Below are 24,850 nucleotides of genomic sequence, written 5' to 3' on the forward strand. Positions count from 1 at the left end.
AACTTGCCAAAAGTTAAGAAAGGAACAAGTGTAGAATTCATCAAACTAGAATCCACTGTTACAAATTGCTGGTCGATTCTATCGACATAAAATATTCCCACAGATAGCTGGGACCCTATTCTGGTAAATATATGTATGTACCGCCGCATTACCAGAAAAGTCGTTACTTCTATGGGAGCAATCGCTCTCATCACGAAAAAAGTGCCCAACGTGGCAACAAATGAAAAACTTTCTCACCACCCATTATGAAATTGCGGAAAGGTTAGAAGAAAAAAGAACATTAAACACGACCAAAATGGAAGCTTAAATAGAGCCCAAGTTAGTAACAAAAACATTTTACTTGTGAACAAAAACTTTCACAAAAACGCAATCGTTCACATCTGAACAACGCAAACCTACGTCATGCGAACTATGTAAAAGAGGGCATAAGCAAATTTAATTGCTTCCATTGTCACAAAAGACACCATTCAATGCTTCATTACAACAGATATCCTAACTTACTCCAAAGAAACGCTTACACAAAAGGAACCACGGGTTTAGCAAAAGCGAATCCCGAAATCCACAATTTTAAAAATTGCCAAGAGACACCATGTTGCTCAAAGGTACAAAAAGCTCAAACGCTGCACAGCGAAACACAAAGTGGACTAATTACAGAACCAATTATCACTATGACAACTCAAGTTGAGAAAAAACAAAATCAATACCTTAATTCACAATTAAGGAAATTTCGAGATATAGGGAAACTTCCAATAATGAAAAAAAATCTGAACAGATCCTAGAGCGGTGGCGAGCTACTAAACGCCAAATTAGTGCATGCATAAAAACATAAAATATAACACAGTTGCATCAAAAAGTCGAAAAATCGACATTTTTTTGTAAATTTTCAAAATAAATAAAATCTTATACAAAATTAAGGTTCAACGAGCACCATATGCCCAATGCGATAGTGTGACGCACCTAGATTTACAAAAAGCAAAGGTCGTTCTTATCGTTCTTATATAAGCGCTCCTCATAAGGGTAGTGGATGGGAATCTGTTGTCAAATTTTAACATTCCACTTCAAAATAAGTAGCTAGAAATTACCACGATACAATTCAAAATGAAGGCGTTCGCAATTCACGGCCATTCTCTTGCAAGATCCCTCTATTGTCACAGTCCTAACTCCAGAGCTAAGGAGTACCCATTCTGGCCATATCTGAGCCAGGCGAGGCGTTACTATCCTTCTTAAGCCGATCGTAAATTAAATATCATAAAAAAATTGCAACAATTGCTAATAACACAGAAAAGCCAAAAAATAAATAACCTGCAAAATAAAGTTGCTTCTCTTAAGCATCTATTTGCATTTTAAAATTCATATTCAAATATTTACATGTGACATATTTTAAACCAAAAGCTGTTTTCCACATACACGAATAAATATGACAATATTACACCGCCATTATTAAATACTTTTGCTGTCAAATCCATGCTACTCCAACAGCAGTACGGCGAAATACGTGCAACAACATATGTTTGGAATACTAGGATGCCCAGGATGTTTAAATGAGTTAAGCCTCCCCCCTCACTCAACATGGGAAAAACTGGCGCACCCTTATACGCCAGCGCAATTCACCATAGTTGTTGACACTTCAACGCAACTCCCCACACCTGTGCTCCTACCCACTAAACAAAAAGGATAGACAACAGGAGAGGAGATTCGATTCGTTGACACTGCGCCGCGTCGACACCTTTCGCCAGCACCTATAATCAACAATTCGTCCGAACAATTCAACATTAAATTCGTCTACGCAATTGGTTTCTCAACTTTCGCTTCTACACTGCGCCGCGAGTTTCCTTCTTTTTGCTTCGATCATCATCGTTCCGCCTGCGCCGACTTACAGCGATACAACGCATTCTACCTCGAATGGACGCGATATATTTTCAAAAAAATCATTGTATTGTAAATTAAAGATAACTTTAAATAAATTGTACCCTTTAAATAAATAACCTTTTTTTCTTTTTAAATACTCTCGCGAATGTTAGTGCAAGTGGAATCATTTATATTGAGTGGTTGGTACTCATCGATAAACTAATTTATTACTTATTTAAACAAGGTGTAAAGCGATAATAACTCCTACTTTTGCAAAAATTTAACTTAACGAAGTTTTGTACGCAAACGTAGTATAACTTAACCCTATTCTGTGATTCCTACCCAAAGGGTAAAACCAGATACTGGTTTTCAAAAAAAAAAAACAGTAATAATAATTAAAAATAATGATCGAAATGATTGATTGATTAAGGCGAATCAGAAATAAAATTGAGGTAGTAAGAATACTCCAACTAATTTAATAATATAAAATTAAATTTTGAAAAAACGGATGGCTAATCCAAACAATTTGATTAGACATCCAATAAATAATTAATATTGAAGAAAATCCCCACCAACGATAAAGACAGATACAAAGACAAGTGACATTTCAAAACAATAAAAATATGACCCAACCTGGCGAATTTATCATGAAGGTAGAAGACATAACAAAAGAAACAGACCAGGATGAGATAATTTTACAGATTCACAACAGAGCTCCTAGAAACGCTCAGGAAAACAAACTGCAACTCTCAGAGAAATATTATTTTTCGAAAATGAGACAAAGAATAGCTACACTGTTAAAACAATGCCAGATATGCAAGGAAGAAAAATATGATCCTCCAAATCCCGCAATTACAGAAACCCCAATACCTGAGTTTCCTGGACATACACTTCACATAGACATATTCTCAACTGAAAAAAATTAATCTTAACAGCAATAGATACATTTTCAAAACTTGCGCAAGCAAAAATAATCCAGTCAAAATCAATAGAAGATATAAAAAACCTTTGCACGACATTTTATTTTATTATGGAGTACCCAAGTGCGTTATAGTAGATAACGAAAAGTCTCTTAATTTGGCAACAATCATGATGAAAGATAAGCTACGTATAAAAGTTTTTAAAGCTCCGCCCTACAAGAGCTCTGTAAACGGACAAGTTGAAAGATTCCATTCCACCCTTTCAGAAATTATGAGATGCTTAAAAATAAAACAGGTACATCGGACATTTGACGAATTACAAAAAGCGCCCCCTAGAACTATTTTTCGGCAGAAACGTAGCCACGGACCCTGAGGAATGCGATAGAAGCAGACAGAATAACATAGAAAAACTAAAACAAAAACAGGCAACTGACGTAGAAAACCATAACAAGGACCGCAAAGAAATTAAAACTTCCACAGCAGACAATATTCGTTAAGCAAAATATTAGGTGTCAAATATGCAACTCAATGGGCAAAACAAAATATAATAAATACTTTACTTTTAAACGAAATAGAATTACAAGATGTCCACAAAATATTTCAAAAAAATAATATAACAACTCTATCAGTCGAAGAAATGTTAGAGTTCGCTGAAGTATCAGTCTTACATAATGAAACGGCTATAGTTATATTGTAAAAATTCCAGAATAAGACGCAATCAATTATCAAAATCTACTAATAAAACCAGTTGTAAAAAAATAAACTAATAGTTCACTTAGAAACAGATGACTGTAAAATATCCAACAATATAAAAATTTGTAAAAAAAAAGATACAGCCATTAATTTAATAGAATCGAAATGTATTTCTAAATTAGTTGAGTGCAAATAATCGCTGTGTGATTTCAGTAATGCAGACCATATCCCGGAAGTCGAAGAGATTGACAACAGCTTAATCCTACTTAACAACTTTAACGGCAGTCTAATACAAAATAATATAACCCGTCATCTGAAAGGAACATATCTCGTACACTATTGGAATGAGAGCATAACCATAAATAATAAAGAATTCAGCAACAAGGAGAAAACTATATTGAAACCCGGAGCACTACTCATCCAATCATATGACCCCATTAGAATTGGATCGTCTTCAAATACTATCAATGGAATCCCTACACGCACTCAACATAAAAAATATGAAACAATTAGACCAAATAAATACAGATTCCTCCTCGAACCGTATAGATATAATTTTTCTATCGGCCTTTATTATACCAATAGTTGTAATACAAAAATTCTGTATAAAACCAAAGGAAAACCTAACCCTACAAATTGGAAAAATTCCGACACAAATCATGAATGAAACAAACAATTTTCCTAGATCTGTACAACTACAATTTAATAACATACCATACTTTTAAAGCTACTTGAGGACAAGTAGAAATTTGAGGAGGGAGAGTTAACACAACAAATATTTATTTCAACATAACAACATTCATTGCAACAATGTCGTTGTTAAAGTTCAACAACATACAGAAATTTGTTAAAACAAACATCCGCTGCAACTCCCAGAATCGATCGACATTATTGCTGATCAATAAATAATAATGAAAATAAACAATCATCCACTTCAATATATTGAAAATTCTGCTGACCATCCAACATCCGCTAAACTCTGCCGTTAAAAACGCCGACGCCGCTGCTGTTGAACCACAGACACCGCTGCCGTTGAACCACAGCTAGTTTAGGGTATTTTTAAGATACTATGTTCAGTTACATTTCTTAATAGCCTTGACAGACGGCAGCGTTAATCCGGATTAACTGCGCACTTAATCAGATCCAAATTTGTAGGTGACAGATGGCAGCTATGCGAGTTTGAAACTCTCATAAACAGCTCATTGTCCTTTTTATAATATTTTCAATGAAAATTGATAGAAGATAAACATTACGGTTGTTAGCCGACCAATTTTTACCAAACCATTTTTTATTACAAAAACATATCAACACATTATTTTTAAAACTGCATCATAACATAGAAGTTTTATTGATATTATATTGAGAATTTGATAAACAGCTGTCAGGGGTGTTTGTATTTCATTCACAATAGATGAAAATTGGCCCTTTTTTAACAATGTTGCCAACGAAAATCTCACAAACTCCCTAAAATTTTGAGAGTTATTTTTGGATTCAGCAACGGAGTTAGCTGTGGTAACTCCTGAATTAATCCCGAAAAATGCAATTAATCTGGTTTAACGCTGCCGTCTGTCAATGATAAACTGCTAAACAAAGCAAAACTTAACTTACATGTATACATATTTATGTAATTATATATGAGCACATGTGCGACCGCTTGATCTTTTAATATGATATTAAAACATTTAATGTAAATTTATAAATTTAACACTAATTTCCATAAAACTAAATTAAATGCACATTTGGGTAATGATACAAACCTTACTCTATTATATATTTTTAATGATTTTATGGAATCATAATGAAATACATACAGTAAATTTTAATATATGTACATACATAAGTACATTTTCAAAATAATTTACATTTTTCCAAAAAATTTATATTTAGTTTAATATTGTTAATTTCCGGAAAAAAGTTAAATTTGGAATTAAAGTTACTTTTGCATTTTTGAATACAAAAAAAATGTGTAGAACCGAATTACTGAAGTGCTAGTGGATAGATAAGAATTAAAAATATAAGTGTAAAATTAATTATAAGTCAGAGAAACTCGCATTTTAAACAGTTCAATTTTTGAATTTTAATTGCAAATATCTCAAAAACCATAAGCCAGTGGTATCTATATATATATATATTTGTTCTGGAGGACATCCTTTATACCCATTTTAACCCGAAATCGGCGGATGCTATTCTAAATCCTTGACATTTACTTATATATAGTTGGCGCTGTAGAAACGAATTACTCAAGTGTTATTGGATACAAAAATTAAATTTATAAGTGTAAAATGAGTTGGCTCTAGAAGTTTTCGAGAGAAAGGTGTTGCGAAAGACTTATGGTCCTATGCTCATTGGCAACGACGAATAATGCAGTCTATGGAAATAGGAGCTGTACAAGACATACGGCGATATTGACATAGTTCAATGAATCAAAAGAAAGCAGCTTCGCTGGTTGATCATGTTGCTCGGATAGAAGGGAACACTCCAGCTTTGAAGGTTTTCGTTTCAATATCCGCCGGTGCAAGCATAAAGAAAGAAATCCATTGCGTTGAAGAAATCAGGTGGAATAGGACTTGTTCCAATCCTCGTGAGAGAACCACTCAGCAACTTTTCAACGTTTTACGTAAAGATCGTGAGCGAGCCCCTTCTCTACCTTCATATTGCACAACACCGTGCAATATCGCTTATTCGATTAAAACATCGACCGCAGGGATACTACCCTTCAATGTCAGGGAATAGCTATCCGGTCAGGCGATGTCGAGCTCGAAGTATTTAATAAATAATTACCCCTAGTAACATGTTGCCCTACAGGATATCACCCGAATAGAGGAGCGCTACTTCGTGGTGAAAACCGTTTGGTACTAGGCGACTTTAACACGCACCATGACCTTTAGCATTCCTGCCTGTCAAACGATCGTAGGGGGATGGAGCTGGTGAAATTGTGGAACCCCGCCAAATTTCCCAGCCGTTTTAGCTAATGAGCGCTACACCTTACGCCATGTCGATTGCGGAAATCCCCGAATAAGGAATCTCAATTTGGAGATTCAGCGATTAGTAAACCAACATAAGAGGTCGAAAAGGATAGATCAGCTGCAGTCCTGCAACTTCTCCACCGGTGTGAGTAAGCTTTGGTCTACTGTCAAGGCTTTGGCTCACCCGAAGAGACATGATGACTGAGTTAAAGTTCAATTCAATGGTCATGACCCGAAGAAAAAACGAGAGTATTTTTAGTTTTAGCGAATTATTTTTGGCTGTGTTTAGTTTTTGTTTATTATTAATACTAAGTTACACTCTTATAATATATATGTATCTTGAATTCTACAATAAAACTTTTTATTATTTTATTAACGACTGCGTTATGATAAACTCTTTAATATTGATAGAATTGCTGTTTACTTATTTTTGGCGCTCACAGTATATATAAAGTAATGCCGCTTTTCGTTATAATTTTATAACTTAAGAACGGGCTCACCTATCCAAACCAAATCTTTAGGCTTTATTCTGACTATGTATTTAGCAGATGGAGATTGGTCGAACGTCATTTATAACATTTTTTGTAACTAATAAATTCAATAACTGTTAATGGAAAGTTTTGTTCATGCGGTCATTTTATTTCGGACGTACTTAGATTAAAGCAAATTGCTTTAATCGACTGCGATAATTATTGCTTTGCGTTTATATTTTTAAATATATTGTTGAATGCATTCATACTAACGGTGAGTCTTATATTGTGTACATATGTATATCGTGTATATGTGTGCGTGTACTTTTTCGCTGTCGGCGAGTCGTCAGTTTTTAATTTTTTATTTCACAGGCTTTATTTCAATTAAATGATCAAACAACGGTAAGTCTTGAACAGTTGAACTGAAATATATGTATGTATGCCCGTGTGTTTTTTATTTGAAAAAAACATATTGTGTGCATTCCGATGCTTTACTTTTTTGTTATAGATGAAATTGTTTTATAATTTGATTTATTCTTTTCTATATGAAGAAAAAATGCCACCAGCCAGACGAGCAAATATAGGTCGGCGAACGCGTAATGCAAATGATGAGCCATTACTAAGCCGACGGTTCTATATTCAGATGAACGCGCACAAGCTAATGCATCGCAGCGTGAAAGTAATGCGGAATACGTCGTACTATTTTGGATGACATGCTGCATGCTGCTTTAATTACAACAGTCAGATTGATTATAGTATGAACGGAAATATTGGAATGATGGACGCAATTTGACCACATTGTGATCCGGCTAACTTTCAAGGTGAAATGCCCGGGATGTGTGGTGCTAATAGCAAAGTGAGATTTCCAGCATTAAAAAATTCCACCCGAACCATTTTATTGATTAAGTTTTGGGACATCTCAAACGTCGAAGCTTTTGTTTGAGTAATATTCAACAATAAAATTCGACATTTCAATCTTTCGAGGCTACAAAAATTATTATACTCTTGCAACCTGTTGCTGTTGGCAGTGAAAAAGTTGTTGCAAATTTGATTGAAGCTATGATCTTAAGTGCAAAATCAAAAAGAGAAGTTATTTGATGCCGCGTATCCCTACGATACCAACTGATGTATCATTTCAATTCAAACGATTACAAATAAGTTTTAAAATTTCAAGCAACCAATTAATATATGCTTTTGTTTTTTGAATAAATGAATTTGATGTTAAAATAATTTTTTTTTTATTATTTCACTTTGTACGTAGCGAAGCACGTACCGGGCCGCTATCATAAATGTATATACAAGTTTGAAAAGTGAACCTTATGAATATGTGATGGTTATTTTTGAGAAACGAAAATTAGTTGGTGAAATTTTTAGTTTGAATGAAAAAACGAAAATTCCTATGTTCAATGTATAGGAACCTAAAAAAAAATAGCGACCCCTGAGAGTTAAGCTACAGCGCCTGGCTTGAGGGAGGATTTTTTGTTTGTCAATCACTAACATTTGAAGGGGTAAGAGTTGAAAAACAAATTCAAAAATTTGTTTTGAAGCACCCTAATATATATATATTTATAAGTGAAGCTAATCTGCGATGAACTTTTCAGAGATAGGATAGTTGTATCTCGGAATTTAGTCGCAATATTTTTAAACTCTCGCAGCGTATTGCAAAAAGTAAATAGTTTTTAGTAAAACTTGTTTGTAACCCCTTAACTAAATTTTTGCTTAATATTACCTGTACGAAATTTTTTTTATTACTTTTTTCAAATATTTAGCTCAAGTTCCAATCTCATTTCCGCAGATTTTTACTTAGAGTATAAAGTTTTCTTCCTAATATATATTATATTTTTCTCGATTTTTTAGAGTCACTGGACTACCTTTGAATGAACATAACTTACCAATGATGCTGCCGAACGGCCAAATATTTGGGCAGTTGGTAAATACAGTGTAAAATAAAGCTAAATTTTGGTTATAAATGATTTTTTTTTTTACTCTAGGCTTTACCCGAAATAACTAGAGAGGACGGTGCTGTGGTTTGTCCTATTACAAATACAAAATTCTCAAGCCCAAAAGTTGAAAAGGTTTTTGTAATGTAAAAAATTAAAATCTTGATATATATATAGCATATAATGTAATTAATAATAAAAGTATATTCTGCGTAAAAATATGCCGCGTAAGGGAAGCATTCATTTAAGTTAACTTTTATTATTAGGTCTATGTAAGTAAAAGTAATTACTATTAAATATAGAACCGTCGATTTTGATACTCGAATTGAGTATCACGCAGGATTGTAATGTATCGAATGTAGAATCGAATGAAGTCCGGATGGGGTGGTCTATCCTCTTTTGTTATGTGAGGTGGTGTACAGACGTGTTGTTGGAATGCAAAAATAGTTTCACAATTCTCATTAAGTAGATCGAAAGAAGTTGTTGTGCTCTTCGACTCCGCTCCGCTGGCAAAGGACAAATGAGAAAATAAATGGCCATCGTTGGTATTCATGATTTACATCTCATATATTGCTATCAATACCTTCAATACATGTTATGTATAATATATACATATGTTCAATTCATAATAGCATACAATATGTATATATATATATATATATATATATGTATATGTATACATATATGCTATATATAATAAACATACATATATCAAATCATGAAACAAAGAAGTGATATTTAAAAGTTAGGAAATTTAGTGTTTAAGTAGCTAACTTCATATCTAATGAACAACCAATAATGGCTGTTGTATCTACGATCAGTGTGCTAGGCCCATGTCTATTATATTATATGCAGTGATATACCTGATGGAATTCGCCGCACAGGTGCCCCACTATTGCGATCCCCTTTGCCAAATAACATTTGTATATCTTAATTTGGTACTCAGTTATGGTACTATAAGTTTTCGTTTAATATTGTTTTGAGGGCGTATCAGTGGCCCCTTACGCTCATTTACATCTCGTCCTCCACTTTTTGCCAAGGAATACGTACGTCAAGTTTCATGAAGATATCTCCATTTTTACTAAAATTATAGCTTGCATGCACGGACACACATGATTAGTTTTATGTTATAAAAGCAACCGATAGGTGACCAAAACTATTATACTCTGTACAAAATGTTGCAAAAGAATTCAACATGTTGACATATAGTATATTGAAGGCCATAACCTTGGACTTAGTTTTATTGCTATATTTTAGTTCTCGTCAGATAAATTATATTAAAAACATCTTCAATTGAGATAAAGGTTATATTTAATACATTCAGTTGATTAGATTAGATAAATAAATGAAAATTGCACCGCGACCTAAGGGCTATTGTGCCTTCAGCTCTCTCTTTTTACTGCAAGCTTCTGCAGCAAATTATAGGTTTATACCTTAATTTAGTGCTACCATGAAACACCTATATCAGGTTTCATTAAGATATTTCTCTTTTTACTTAAGTTATCGTTTGCACGGAACGACGCACATGGGAGTATTTGGTCTCAAAAACCGGCCAAAAGTACATATTTAAAGTGATTTTATAAGTGAAAATTAATAAAAATGCTTGATTGCACATAATAATGCAATATGTTAAAATAAAACAAGTAAGGAAGGGCTAAGTTCGGGTGCAACCGATCATTCTATATTGAATATGTTTCAGCAGGGGTTAGTATCGACCAGATTTTATCTATTTTTGCTCATCCCACATACTACTAAAATGCCACATACTCAAAAAAATTTTCCTTCGGTTTCATCAAGGTACCTTACATACGATCACAAATCATATGGAGCAATCATATACATACGTATCCAGCATAAAATGAGCTAGAATTTCGAAAATCTTAGGTATATGGGGGCTCAGGGAAGTATTGACAACCCATTTTTTATACAAAGAAATACTATTGTCAGTAAAGGATTCTGTGTGAATTTCAATTCAATATATACATTGAACGATATTTTCGGTCAAGAGTCAACTATTGGTATCGGGTCCACATATTCGGTATCTAGGGGCTTGAACAGTTTTGGTTGAATTTGGACAATTATTAGTCAAAATGTGGCATACTTTAAGGGAATTATTACCGCATTTTATTTTATTCCGTTATATTAATAAATTCTTTATTTGTGTACTGAAAAGTGAAAGAGTCAAATGGAATTTTAAATTGTGTTAATGGGAACTAGGTGTGATTGTCCGATTTCGCTCATTTTCACACTGGGACATAGTATTAAAAATAATATATTTAATAATAATATTAAAAGAATATCACATACTAAATGTAGTTAAATTGGTCTGTCGGGTTCCGAGATATGGGATTTCACCAAAAAGTGGGCGGCGCCACGCCCATTGTCCAATTTTCACACGGCCTTCGATAGAGCCTCCTTATACCTTCTACATACATATATAAAACCCGTCCAGAATAATTTCAGTATTTAATTAAAAAAAAAATAAATAAAGTAGTACTCATTTTATGCAAGTGACCAACCTCATTCAACGTGCTCTTTTTAAAGTGGGAGAAGGATGGGGAAAAAGTTTAAGTTTATATGTTAAGTAGAAACCCTGTAGTTCAGTAAAAAAAACCAGAGATCCAGAATTCAAATCACGCAACACAGAACACCTTTGCAATTTCGAAAATAATGCAGAGTATCGAGAATAAGGACGTGCGCACTGAACGAAGGCTTAGTTCCGAATACTTGTGTGGCAATATAGAGGGCTCAAGGTATGTCAAGAATAAGTGTACACATGGTAAATAAACACACTATTGCAATTTCAGTAACAAAATATATTGATTTTTGACTTCGATTTAACCTTTTTCGTTCAGTCATACTTACTTACAGTATTTAAAAGGAAGTGGTACTAATGAATCGGAGAATTCAATTCAAAAACTAACAAATGCAAATATCAATAAATTTCGTTAACGTCAAGAAACTCTTCACAATTTGTACTTCTTTATTTCATTGCCATTGTAACTAGTTAACATAAAACAAACTAACGAATAGTTTGTTTTGCTGGAATAATGGAATGATTTTTCGAAATCCAAACTGATGCACCGGTATCATCTTCCTCTCTTCAGTTATGTTGTTGTAACGCACATCAAGCAGTTTTCCCATAAGCTTTGATAGTATTGGCTGGAGAGATATGGGCCGATACAAAGTAATGTCATGCGCTGACTTTCCAGGTTTATTGAACATAATCACCCCTGCAGTTTTCCAGCAAATAGATACGTATTGTAAATTAATAGCGTAATCGGCGTTTTTTTGCCACCATTTATTTAATTTCTTTGTTATACTTATGACCTGCTGTGACGTTCCTTTTAATTATAGATAGCATTTATAATTATTGGATAGCATTTACTTAAAGTGTTCCCAGTGTTTTTTTATGTATTAGCGAAAGTGTTCCAGTAGACATAATAGTATAACCAGTCATGTGAAGAGCTTTCAATAATAACTCTCTGACCTTTGTCTTTTTTTCTGTGACACGCAGATGCCGGTGAGTCGTTGCAGCTTCAATAGTTGAAATCCTGCGCTCGTGTGAGTCGTTTACGCATCATCAGCCGAACAAGGTGGAGCAGTAGAACCTGCTCTCTCTGTTCCAAAAGTGCTGGAAAGATGCCGTCCGCCCCCGGAGACTTGAATTTCGCTTGCTATGATAGCGGATGTGGACGCCGCGTGATGCAGGTTCACCTAGGCAGTCAGTGAGGTCGTCATCTGCGCCGTGTTTCGCGTTCCATGCAGGTCCTAAAGCCCTTGTAAAAGCTTTTGCGTAGAGGGTTGCACCCCCTCTTTAACGCTTGGCTTCTCCGTTGGGGCTTCCACTTTAGCCTCAACAGTTGTAAGATGCTTGACCTTACTTCATTAACGCTTTCCTCAGTAGCCTTTGGTCTGTGGGGTCTCATGACTACCTACCTGAACTCGTAGGTCAGGCGGAAGCCCTTCTTTCTGATGAATTTGTAAGACTTGTCGTCCAAACATAAATTCAGCTTCCATTCGGAATCCTCCACCTGCTCTCTACCTTTCGCCAGGCCGAGGTATTAATTTCACCGTTTTGGTTCTTGAAGAGCCCCAGAGCAAACTCGAAATGTTTGCATGCACATTTGGTGTGGAACACCACCATGCTGTGCATGTGCGAAATGTCCTCCTCCCTCTTTGCACATAGGGGCTTTTCCAGCCCACTAGCATGAGAGAGATATCCTTGAGCCAGTTAACACTCTACTCAGCCTTGCAATCGACTCGCAGCATACCGTCCATGAAGTGAACCCCTTGAAATGATACCGGGTACCCACATCCTCTGTATACCTCTGCCATCATGTACATATATCTCTCCTCTGCTTCCAGAGTCTCCACGGGGTAGTTCAGAGGTAGCATAGCCATCAATATGCCTTTTAAAGCATCCACGTATCTGCGCTGTCTCTCAGCCACCCGAGGAGGATTAGGTGTGGTGCGTTGTCACCCAGCTACCTCGGCATAATTAATCCTTTGTCTTTTGAAGTTTGGTGGCTCCTCTGAGGTAATTTGTGGACCCTTGCGTTTGGCAGTCTGTATCTTTGGAGGCGCCGTCTTCACGCTACCGGTCGGTTTGTCGCTGACTGGTTCGCGGCTCTGAGTCCCGTTACTCCGTTTTCTAGCGGATGCAGTATTTCCGTCCTTACGCTCCTGTTCTGCGCCATCTTCTCGGCCTCCTTAGGAGTTCTTCGCTTCTGAAGGTGCCTTAGGTACCACTTAAGGCTAGCACCACTGATTACTTTTTAACAAAGATCTTCCTGACAGCCTGTTGGAGATAAAGAGGAGTAATCTTCCTCTGTGTCTTCTTTTCGTTTTACGAGCACTTCCTACAACCTTTGGCGATTCCTCCGAATCCGAACAGCTGGGCCTGCTTTGGGGAGTTGCGGAGATGCTTGTTGCATTACTAGCGGCTGCAGTAGCTGTCGACTGCTCAGCGCAGCTTTAAGGGAGCGTGTAGTCATCATCCTCCCTGGTATGCTCTTCAAACAGCGCCCACTCCTCAGGCGATAATGAATCCAGGAATCTGAACCTACGTTCAGCAGCTGAACAGCCCTTGCCTGCACCGGTGTCGTTGTTGTTGTTGTCGTGGCCATTGCCTTGTCGTAGTTTTTATTTGTTTTGAATTTGGTTTTGTTTATTTATTGCAAAGCAGCACAGCTTACACCGTTTAGGGGGTGCCAAGTATGTCTTGCGACTAAAGCTCCTGCACCACGACTATGTAGTGTGGAAAACGTCAACCAAAGGATTCGACTTCTTCACATTGGAGAGATCAGGTTAAAACTAACGTATAGACCAATTCCATTCTAATTCAGCGCCAAACTTCATAATTTTAAGATAACTTGTCCATTTAGTTTCATTAAATATAACATACTATATGTATTTTGACCAATTTGAACGGTTTAAATACAAGTGCAAAAATTGAAATGTTTTTATGGGGTACAGGTAAAGTCGGATAACATATTTTGAAACCATTTCGCATAAACAGAATTCTCACGGACCGACATATTCAGGATAAAACTTGTTAGAATAACGAAAATTATTATAAGTGATACGTTGGCGTTACATACAATCATCAATATATAGCGTTGCAAACAAGAATTGCGTTGTGAAGGGCAATCGATACTCTGCAACACATTCGCATTGTAAACAGTGTTGCACAGTTCCTGCGCTAACATATTTCCAATATACTCGGCATTACTCCCCAAAACTAAGGAAAACTAAAACAAAATCAACAACAGAGAAGTGCAAACAATGAAGCGACCGCCATTATTCCTTTTAAATTAGTTGTGAAATTTTTAATATAAAATGTGTAAATATGGATTCTGTTGCGTTGTGGGAGACATACAAGGGGCTTTCCAAAGTATACAGGACTTAAAAAAAAAAAAAAACAGAACAAACGGTTTTCGCCAAAATCCATTTATTTTATTCAAAATAGTCTCCTTCTGCTTCAAAACAGTTTTTTGCCCGGGCCCAAAGCATGTCGAACGAGCTCGTATGGCCGCCAGATTCCTGTGTAAGCCTTTTGAATGGCTTCTACGCATAACGCTTTCCTTTCATGGGCAAACGAATTTTTCGGAAAAGGAAAAAGTCACACGGTGCCATGTCAGGTGAATGCGGTGAGTGATTAATGGTTAAAATGTAATTTTTGGTCAAATAATCGGTCACAAATGTCGATCGATGAGACGGGGTGTTATCGTGCAACATACGCCAAATTTCATGTTCGCGATATTCGGGCTGAACACCTTGAATAAGGCACACCAAACGCTCCACAACTCCAAGGTAGAAATGTTCAATTCCATTTCCATGAAATTCAATGAAGATTTCGGCTGATTTTTGATGAATTCACGCTCAGTTTCGATGGAATTTCCGATGATCACGGATTTTGATTGGCCCACATGTTGATCGTCATTTATGTCCTCACGACCACTTTGAAAACGTTGAAAAACATTCGGTAAAAGTTTTACCAATTTTAAAACAAAATTTAATGTTGGCTCTTTGTTCGAAGCTCATTTTCGCACCGATAACACAAACATATTGGTACTTAAAATGTAAAGACTTCACTTCCAATCGATGAAATGTCGTGTCACTGGTCAATTGATAAAGATAGCAGTTTCTGACGCACTAGTCGACATATAGATGGCGCCATCAGGGGGGGCCAAAAGTGAACTAGTTGAGCGATGAAAAATGAACTAGTCCAACAAACAGTTTCGCTTTGTGTGGTTGAAGTTTGCAAAATAATTGAAAAACTCCTGTGACCCAAATATACATATTTGCAATGTCATTGGAGAAAAAAAATGAAATGGTACGACCGGCAATTAATGAGCATTTATATTTCAATAGGAAATTAAGAAAATATTTTTTTTAATTTAACTTTGCTTTTTATTGATATTGAATTAACTGCAAACGTAGATATGTGATCATAAGATGATTAGAAGAGCAGTTAGCTGTCGATTTGCAGGAGTGTGCCAAGATCAAATGTGTGGAATTTGTCAAGCGAGAATGGGGGAAATATGATTTCGCATTCTTGGTGACGCTGTAAATGCATTCGTTAATTTAATTTCACACGCTAGCTATGATATGTACCTATTCATTATTCTGCTTACTAATTTTTTTCTTATAGGCAACTTTTTATAGCCGTTTAAACCTTGGCTTTTAACTTCATATAAACTGCTCTTGAAAACTCTGTTGAAAGTTATTGCAACTCAAAGTTTTTAAACCCCCGATCCATTAGCGAACGTGTATTTGGATTGGCAACGACACCTTCTTAATTAAGAACTCGACATTCGAGGTGCATGCCCTCAAATCATAGTCCTTAATTAATTTGCCATGGTCGTCATCAAAAGGGCGGTCACTCATCCGAGGCTTGTTGTTTCCTTTCATTGGGGGTGTTTTTTTTTTGTGGCGGGTCCCAAACCCAACGCACAACCCTATGTAGGAGATGTTTCGCCTTTTCACTTTAGCTCGCCTTCAAACGGATGTTCTTAGGCTACCAGAGGATACTTGATCAAACACCGGAAGTCGTGAGCTGCTTGAGCCATATGTAAAAGAATCGTTTCTGGCCACTCCTAAAGGAATGGTTATCAGAGAACTTTCCTCACTTGCGTGAGCTTCTACACATGACTCCATCCTCTAAACACTGATACTTATTTTATCTGCCATTTAGCACAGATTGCACTGACAATTATACCAATATAAAAAACAAAAACATTCGACGAATGGGTTTTCACGGGAAATTTAAATTAAAAGTTCTTACTTTTTTTCTACAGTATATATATGTATGTACATACATATATACATAAAACTCAAAATATTAAATTATTCATCAATAATTGTTTTGTCGCTTTCAACGTAATCGGCACCAGATGAATACGCTTATGCTAATGATTTTTCCAGTTCTCAAAACAGTTTTTATAAGCACTTTTTGGAATTTCCCTCAGCTACTTCAGCGAATTTGGTTTTATCTTTGCGATCGGCTGAAAACTGGTCCCATAAGGCGACAATTTCAGTTTGTGGAACAAGAAAAAATCATACGGAGCCAAATCTGGAGAATATGGTGGTTAATCAATGGTATTGGTATTCATTGCGTTTTTGACTTTCAATTCTGTCACAATCGATGCGTTGGTAAATTATCGACCAAACGAAAAATAACTCTTTATCCCCCCGCAACAAATTCATAATGCTCCAAACCACGCAAATCGAAAAAAATGAGCATCACCTTTATTTTTGGTTTCATGTTTGGTTTCAGTTGAAGATATCGAAGGTGATATTTTTATACTCTCGCAACAAAGTTGCTAAGGAGAGTATAATAGTTTTGTTCACATAACGGTTGTTTGTAAGTGCTAAAACTAAAAGAGTCAGATATAGGGTTATATATACCAAAGTGATCAGGGTGACGAGTAGAGTTGAAATCCGGATGTCTGTCTGTCCGTCCGTCCGTCCGTGCAAGCTGTAACTTGAGTAAAAATTGAGATATCATGATGAAACTTGGTACACGTATTCCTTGGTTCAATAAGAAGGTTAAGTTCGAAGATGGGCAAAATCGGCCCACTGCCACGCCCACAAAATGGCGGAAACTGAAAACCTATAAAGTGTCATAACTAAGCCATAAATAAAGATATTAAAGTGAAATTTGGCACAAAGGATCGCATTAGGGAGGGGCATATTTGGACATAATGTTTATGGAAAAGTGGGCATGGCCCCGCCCCCTACTAAGTTTTTTGTACATATCTCGGAAACTACTATAGCTATGTCAACCAAACTCTATGGAGTTGTTTCCTTCAGGCATTTCCATATACAGTTCAAAAATGGAAGAAATCGGATAATAACCACGCCTACCTTCCATACAAAGGTTATGTTGAAAATCACTAAAAGTGCGTTAACCGACAAACAGAAACACTAAATTTTACGGAAGAAATGGCAGAAGGAAGCTGCATCCAAACTTTTTTTAAAAATTGAAAATGGGCTTGGCGTCGCCCATTTATGGGCCAAAAACCATATCTCGGGAACTACTCTACCGATTTCAATGAAATTCGGCATATAATATTTTCTTAACACCCTGATGACATGTACGAAATATGGGTGAAATCGGTTAATAACCACGCCTTTTTCCAATATAACGCTATTTTGAATTCCATCTGATGCCTTCTCTGTATAATATACACATTAGGAACCAATGATGATAGCGGAATAAAACTTTACACAAATACGGTTTTTGAAAAATATGTAAATGACTGATAATGAAATCTCGATTATCACTTTATCATGCGAGAGTATAAAATGTTCGGTGACACCCGAACTTAGCCCTTCCTTACTTGTTTGAAATAACATTTTTCCGGAGAACTTAAATTACATGTTCCGGGTACTCTTTTGCCACAATCTTTTGCATTTCTTCTTCATTTGTCATCGTCCATGCCTCTGCATCTTATAGCAGGTTTGGTTGGTTTTGTCCGCAGTAGCACCAGTTGGCAAGAGTTATTCTGAGTTGGATTTCAAGGCTGACATTGTTTTTATTAACACCAAAAGGTTCCAAGGTAGACGAAATTAAAAAAGAACACCCTAATTGTTAAGCAAATTCAAATGTTTTTTTTATTTAATGTGAACTGCAATCGATACAATTAAGTTCTGAATATAACATCATGAGAGAGAGCCTCATCTGTGAAAATGATTTTCTTAAAAAATCATGATAGTTTGTAAGTTGTTTCAATGAAAAATCTGCAAATTCACGAGGTTTACGATGGTCCAATGGCTTCAGTTCTGGAGTGAGTACAACTTTATACGCATTCAAGCACAAATCCTTTCAACAAATCCGCCAGCTTGTAGTTTGAGAAAGTCCCAATCATTGGGACCGTCTTGTAATCGACAAACAGCAATACTTGCCTGAACGGCAGCAATATTTTCATTACGTCGAGCGGTCCTTTGTCTTATTGGCACTTCAACATTATGTATACCATGTATGTAAGCTCGAAATTTTCAACAATGCGTCGAATATCTAGCTCATTATTTCGACCAGAAAATGTCACAAGCGCACGAAAAGTTCCAATTGGATCTTGATAAAAAAATTGATTTGAATTAAAACGGTAGTGTTAAATAATACTTAAAGCGCGTTAAATCAATAACTACCTACGCTAAAGACATTAAATTTTACCACTGAGATGTTATGAGAGAGCCTTATAGGAGCTAGTGTGAAAATTGGACGATGGGCGTGGAACCACCCACTTTTTGGTGAAATCCTTTATCTCGGGCGCAGACCAACCGATTTCGACAAAATTTAGTACGTTGGATTCCTCTTGCATTTTTGTGCTACATTGTGGAAATGAACGAAATCGAACAACAACCACGCCTACTTCCCATATAACACAATTTTAAATTTCACTTCTAGTTCCCAGTACACAAATCAAGAAGCAATTAATATAACAAAATAAAACTTTGCACTAATAATGTCTTTAGTGCTTGCCACCCTATGAATAAAAAAAGTTGTTTAAATTCAACAAGCCCTGTTCAAGCCCCTAGGAACCCAATATTTGGACGCCGGTTGGTTGGTTGACGTTTTACACCTTAAAGTATTTCCCTGGCTTTGATTCGAACTTAGCCCTGCTTTACTTGTTTTTGTTTTGTTATTGAACCCTTGTTTGGCTCCGCACTTTTTCACTTGACATTTGTGTTCGTAAGTGTATATACATATATATATTCGAAAATGTATATATTGTTTTGTTTTACTGCATTTTATTTATATAAATTTATGTTTTGGTTTTAAATCTATGTTATATATATATTTTTTTTTATTATCACACTTAAGGGTAGTTTCAGCGTTCACTTTTTAGCAGAGGCAAAAACCAAATTTTTTTTATAATTTTTGACTAAAACAATCATTATGAAGGAAGAATCGGATATCTGTGATGTAGTAATAGAAATGTTGTGTTTTTTGAGGACAACACAAATATGTCAAAATGTTTTAAAATTCATTATTCATAACTCAATTTACTCACAAAATAATTGTTATACCATATAAGGATTTTTTCCCTTACAAAATAAGAGTTATTTCATAACTTTTCATAGTTATGCGGTGAGTTTTAACACTAGAAAAACGGGAGCCTAGTATATACCTCTATTGCCTGAGAGCAGTCAAAATGACTTGCTTAGGCAATCTAGTTTTAATAACTCTTACTCAATAAGAGTTGATGAGTAAGCTTAAAATTAATTATTTTAAGGTACATAATTTTACATGTAGACATTTAAATAAATAAAAGACACATTTGCTTAACAGTCATTGTTCGATTTTCAAAACATACTTTTATAGCTTTCATTCTTGAAGACGGAAATAGTATAACTGTTATAGCAAAATAAGACGGCATATATCTATGTAAGGGACGACCAAAACTAAAGACTTTAGTTAATGCAATTCCATTCTAATAACCTTTAAGAATTATCTAAACGAAATGGAAGTAGTTAGTGAAAAAGTGAGAGTATTGGAAAATGAAAAATCATGTTTGACAATCCAGGAAAAAGTTTTCCAAAGTATTGAATTGTATCAATGTTCATAGAAAACAAAGATAAGACAACTTTGAAATCATATGTTTGATGACGAAGTTGGTTAAAATTTGTTGGTTGTCATAGTCTCTTAAATATCTTGGTGTTATTCCGCTTTTGAGATAGCTTAATATATTAATTATAAAAGCTATTAAATGGTCGTTTTCTTATAAGCAATTGTATAATAGATGTTACGAAATAGTTTTGCACTTGAAAAACTTTGTTTAAACTTCAAAAATATTTTAATTTTAAATAAAATTTTTATTTCAAAAAAATTATATACTAAATATGCCATTACCATTTATATGCATATACCATTTTTAATTTTTATATAGGTCAAATAGGTAAAAGCGGGCACGCATTATTTATAAAAAAAATGTATATCAAAATGATTTCTACACATTTTTTTTGATATATCCAAGTGCCTTTCAGAAGTGGTAAGAGCTTAAATGCTTGTAAAATAAAAGTCGAAATAAGCTAATATGAACAAGAGATATTTATAGTATTGTTCTTGTATTAGTATATCTCAGATATACTTATATACATATGTATATGTTTCCCTTCTTCTTATTTTGCGAATTAGCGCTATTCGGCCTGAAAGATTAATTTTTTAATTTGCTGCACATTTCGGCCAGCTCTCTCAAAAATTGGTGAAGTTCACATGCAAACCTAAACTTAAGACTCATTTATGCGCAATAAAGGGTAAAATTTATTTTTCAAGACTTTGATGGTGTGGAACATTTGGAGGAATATATAATTAAAAAATTAAAAGCTCTGTTGGGAAAACCTGGTTTAAATACGTAACGATGACGGGATGGTGAAATCAACTGGGAAAATAAAAAAAGATATACATTGGAAAACCATTCAATACCAAAAAATTATGTTTAAAAATATTTTTTGTTAGAACTAATTATCTTAATACAGTGACAAAATAAACGTTTTTTTGGATATGGAATGTATTTTAAAACTTTCTCTGAATAGATATAAACGTAAAAAAGTAGCAACGTATGTACATAAATAATAATTTCTGTTTTTCACATTCGCTCCAATGTAAGTATGGCGATGTTGGTTCATTGCGTCAAGGTTGGCGCAAACTTATATTCTTTGAACATTGGAATTGTATAATAATTATTTTCACTCAACAACAGGAGCAAAACCAATAGGCAGGAAGAAAAAGAGGATGGAAATATAATACGTGAAAAAATTTTGAATAAAAAAATGCACATAATACAAAAAGTAAACGAAAATAAAGAAATTTTCAGAAGTACTGGATAAGATGTACTCCCAACAAATATTAAAAGACCAACAAAGCAATTGTATAATAGATGCTCAATCCTAATGATATTAGTAATATAACTAGAGATACCAACATTTGACGGACGTATTGAGATTGAGACACTAGATGATATTACGTTAGGAAACGTGAATTTTGTGGACACATACGACACCTTACTGCATTGATCCGAAGGAGATACTTAGAATAATCTAAAATCTACATAACCTTATAAAACAATCAGGAAAATCCCAATCACTAGAAATGCAATTGGAAATTTTAAAGGAGAAAGCTAAAACACTAATACCTCATCGCCAGAAAAAAGTATGATGAACGTAGTAGGATAGACAAAAAAGTGGTTATTTGAAACGATAGATGTTGAAGACAGACAGGAAGTGGAAGCACATTTGCAAATAATTAAAATTAACAAAAACTAGTGAGACAATGAAACAATTTTTCAAAACTACATAAAATCATTAATGGAACATGATAGAAATTTTATAAGAAAAAGCAACATTTTACTGAGAGATTTCCTGGTAAGAATGAAGATTCTGCAATGCAATATATTTTACAGCAAAATACTAGCAATAACGAAATTTACTGCTTCATTGTAGGCTTAAATAAACTACAAAACATAAAACTGTGCACTTTGGATGATTCGTAATAAGAATCCCAAGAGATATAATTAATTCCTATATTACATTTATACAGAATAACAACCTTTAGGTGATAAAGTGCCAAGAAAAATAATGTTCGAAAAATTGTTAGATTTGAGAATATTTCATTAGTATATAAATAAAACTGTTTAGAAATAGATACATAGTTCATAAGCGAATTTAGTAGTAGAAATCATCCCTGCAATTTTTATACATATTTTGTTAAGTACCAACATTCTTAGCACTTAATTGTGTACAACAACACTACAACATTGTTTAAAACTAGATGTATGCTTGCTTTAAGTCTGAGCGCCGGCAATCGCCAAACCGGTTTTGTCTATTTGAGTGACTTTGATAACGCAATCTAATCATCCTACTCAACAACACGTTGACTTTCGATGTCTTGCGTGAGTTCGACGAAGCTGCAGTGGAGGTACGTATCGAGTAAGTGGATAGGCAGGAAAAAAGGTTCGATGCTCTCTACACGCAACTAGCGGAATTTACCAACCACTATATCGAGGTAAAAATCAAGCTGATAAATATTCGGATTGGCCAGATTTTTTCTCAATGTTCAACACAGTTGTACATCAGGACGTAGATCTAACAAGAATTGAGAAATTCCAGCACCTTCGGTCAAGTCTACGTGATGCAGCGTTGGACACCATTCGTTCATTAGAGATAAGTGAACAAAATTATGAAAAGGCTATTGATTTGCTAAGAGAATGATTTGATAATAAACGCTTGAATTTCCAGGCTCATATCAGAGATATTTTTCAGCTCAAGAGGGTAGAGGGTGATAGGGTTGCCAAACTTCGAGAACTCAGCGATACCGTAAATGCTCACTTGCGAGCGTTGCAAACTATGGGATCCAAGGAACAGATTGCTGATTGCTTACTCATTCAACTAGTGTCTCAAAATTTGGACGTCAAATCTCGCGGGAAATGGGAGGAACAAACATCTGTAAGCGAAATACCTACATGGAATTCAATGGCCAGATTTTTTTAGCAACGCTGCCAGCAACTGGAAAATGTAGAGAATGTTCTTGGACTTCCGGAAAAACAGGTAGGCAAGAAATTGCCAAATCCCATCAGTCGTAAGGTGCTTTTAACGGCAGCTGTAGCTGGATGCATATTGTGCAGTTCTAATGAACACAAAATCGCAAGGTGCAAGCAGTTTCTGGGCCTTTCTTCCACAATGCGCTATAAAGAAGCAAAACGGTTAAACCTATGCTTGAATTGCCTTCGAGTTGGGCATTCACTTAAAGACTGCAAGTCCGGACACTGTAGACATCGCACGTCGAAGCATCACAGTCTGCTTCATCAAGACACAAATTCCTTTCCGACAGCTTCACAACCAGTGGCTTCTGATAAGCCGCCGCAGCTATCACAACCAACCACGTCTAATTCGTTCAACCCGTACTCGTTTTCTTCTTCATCTTTCGGTCCTTCAGCTTCTGCACTCGTCGCATCTGAAGTTCAGGCTAGCATTGCTGAAAAAGATTTCGTTCTCTTAGCAACCGCCATAATTTATGTAAAAAATCGATCTGGCTCCCTCATTCCTTGCAGGGCTCTGCTAGATTCTGCGTCACAATTACACTATATAACCAATCGACTCGCTAATCAACTACAATTAAAGAAGGTCAAATCTTCACAGTTCATTTCTGGTATTGGCCAAAATGATTTCGTTGCCAATCATATCGTTAATTTCGATCTGCATTCGCGTATTAACGATTACATTGCCAAATTGTCTGCGGTCATCACCCCCACCATCACCGATGTTCAACCATCTCGTTCTTTAAAGGGTATTAATTGGAATATACCACAAAACATACGCTTAGCAGACCCACACTTTTTCGAACCGCAGCGCGTTGATATGCTCATTGGAGCTAGTTTATTCTTTGACCTGCTGTGACCTCATGTTTATCCCGTTGGAGCCGAAACGATACACCATGGATTTTATGTGGATGACATGATTACCGGTGCAGGCTCATTGGGCGAAGCAAAGGTGATATTAAATGAGACTAAAAAGTGTTTATCTCTCGGAAACTTTCACTTGAGGAAATGGTGTTCGAATGATGATCGAGTCTTGATGGATATTGAGGATAATGACAAACAGGACTTCTTAACCTTCGACGACGGTACAAGCATAACAAAGACACTTGGATTGGTTTGGGACCCAAAGTTGGACGTATTCATATTTTCCTTTTCACCCTTCGGAAAACCGGCTAAGGTAACTAAACGCACAATCCTTTCGGCTATAGCCAGGCTTTACGACCCCCTTGGTTTGATCGGACCTGTGGTGGCCAAAGCCAAAATATTCTTGCAGCATTTGTGGAAAGAGAAGCTACATTGGGACGAAAGCCCACCTCAAGCAATTCATACAGAATGGCTAGAAATATGCAATCAATACAAACTAATTACTCGTTTTAGTTTTGACCGATACTTGCTGATGCCACAAGCTGAAGTAAAACTACATGGATTTTGTGATGCAAGTTAGGCTGCTTATGGGGCCTGCATATACAT

The 24,850-nt window shown here is 35.6% G+C and overlaps 1 protein-coding gene across 1 annotated transcript in view; it reads left to right on the plus strand.

Moving 5' to 3' along the window:
- Positions 1-9,080, plus strand: part of LOC120780949 (E3 ubiquitin-protein transferase MAEA) — a 186,300-nt gene extending 177,220 nt beyond the window's left edge. The window contains exons 6-7 of the mRNA XM_040113179.1: positions 8,755-8,827; positions 8,889-9,080. Coding sequence (XP_039969113.1) covers positions 8,755-8,827; positions 8,889-8,987 — 172 coding nt within the window. The 3' untranslated portion in view covers positions 8,988-9,080. The remainder of the gene's footprint in view (positions 1-8,754; positions 8,828-8,888) is intronic.
- The last annotated feature ends 15,770 nt before the right edge of the window (positions 9,081-24,850 follow it).

This window comes from Bactrocera tryoni, unplaced genomic scaffold (assembly GCF_016617805.1).
Source record: "Bactrocera tryoni isolate S06 unplaced genomic scaffold, CSIRO_BtryS06_freeze2 scaffold_25, whole genome shotgun sequence".
NCBI classification, from domain to species: Eukaryota; Metazoa; Arthropoda; class Insecta; order Diptera; family Tephritidae; genus Bactrocera; species Bactrocera tryoni.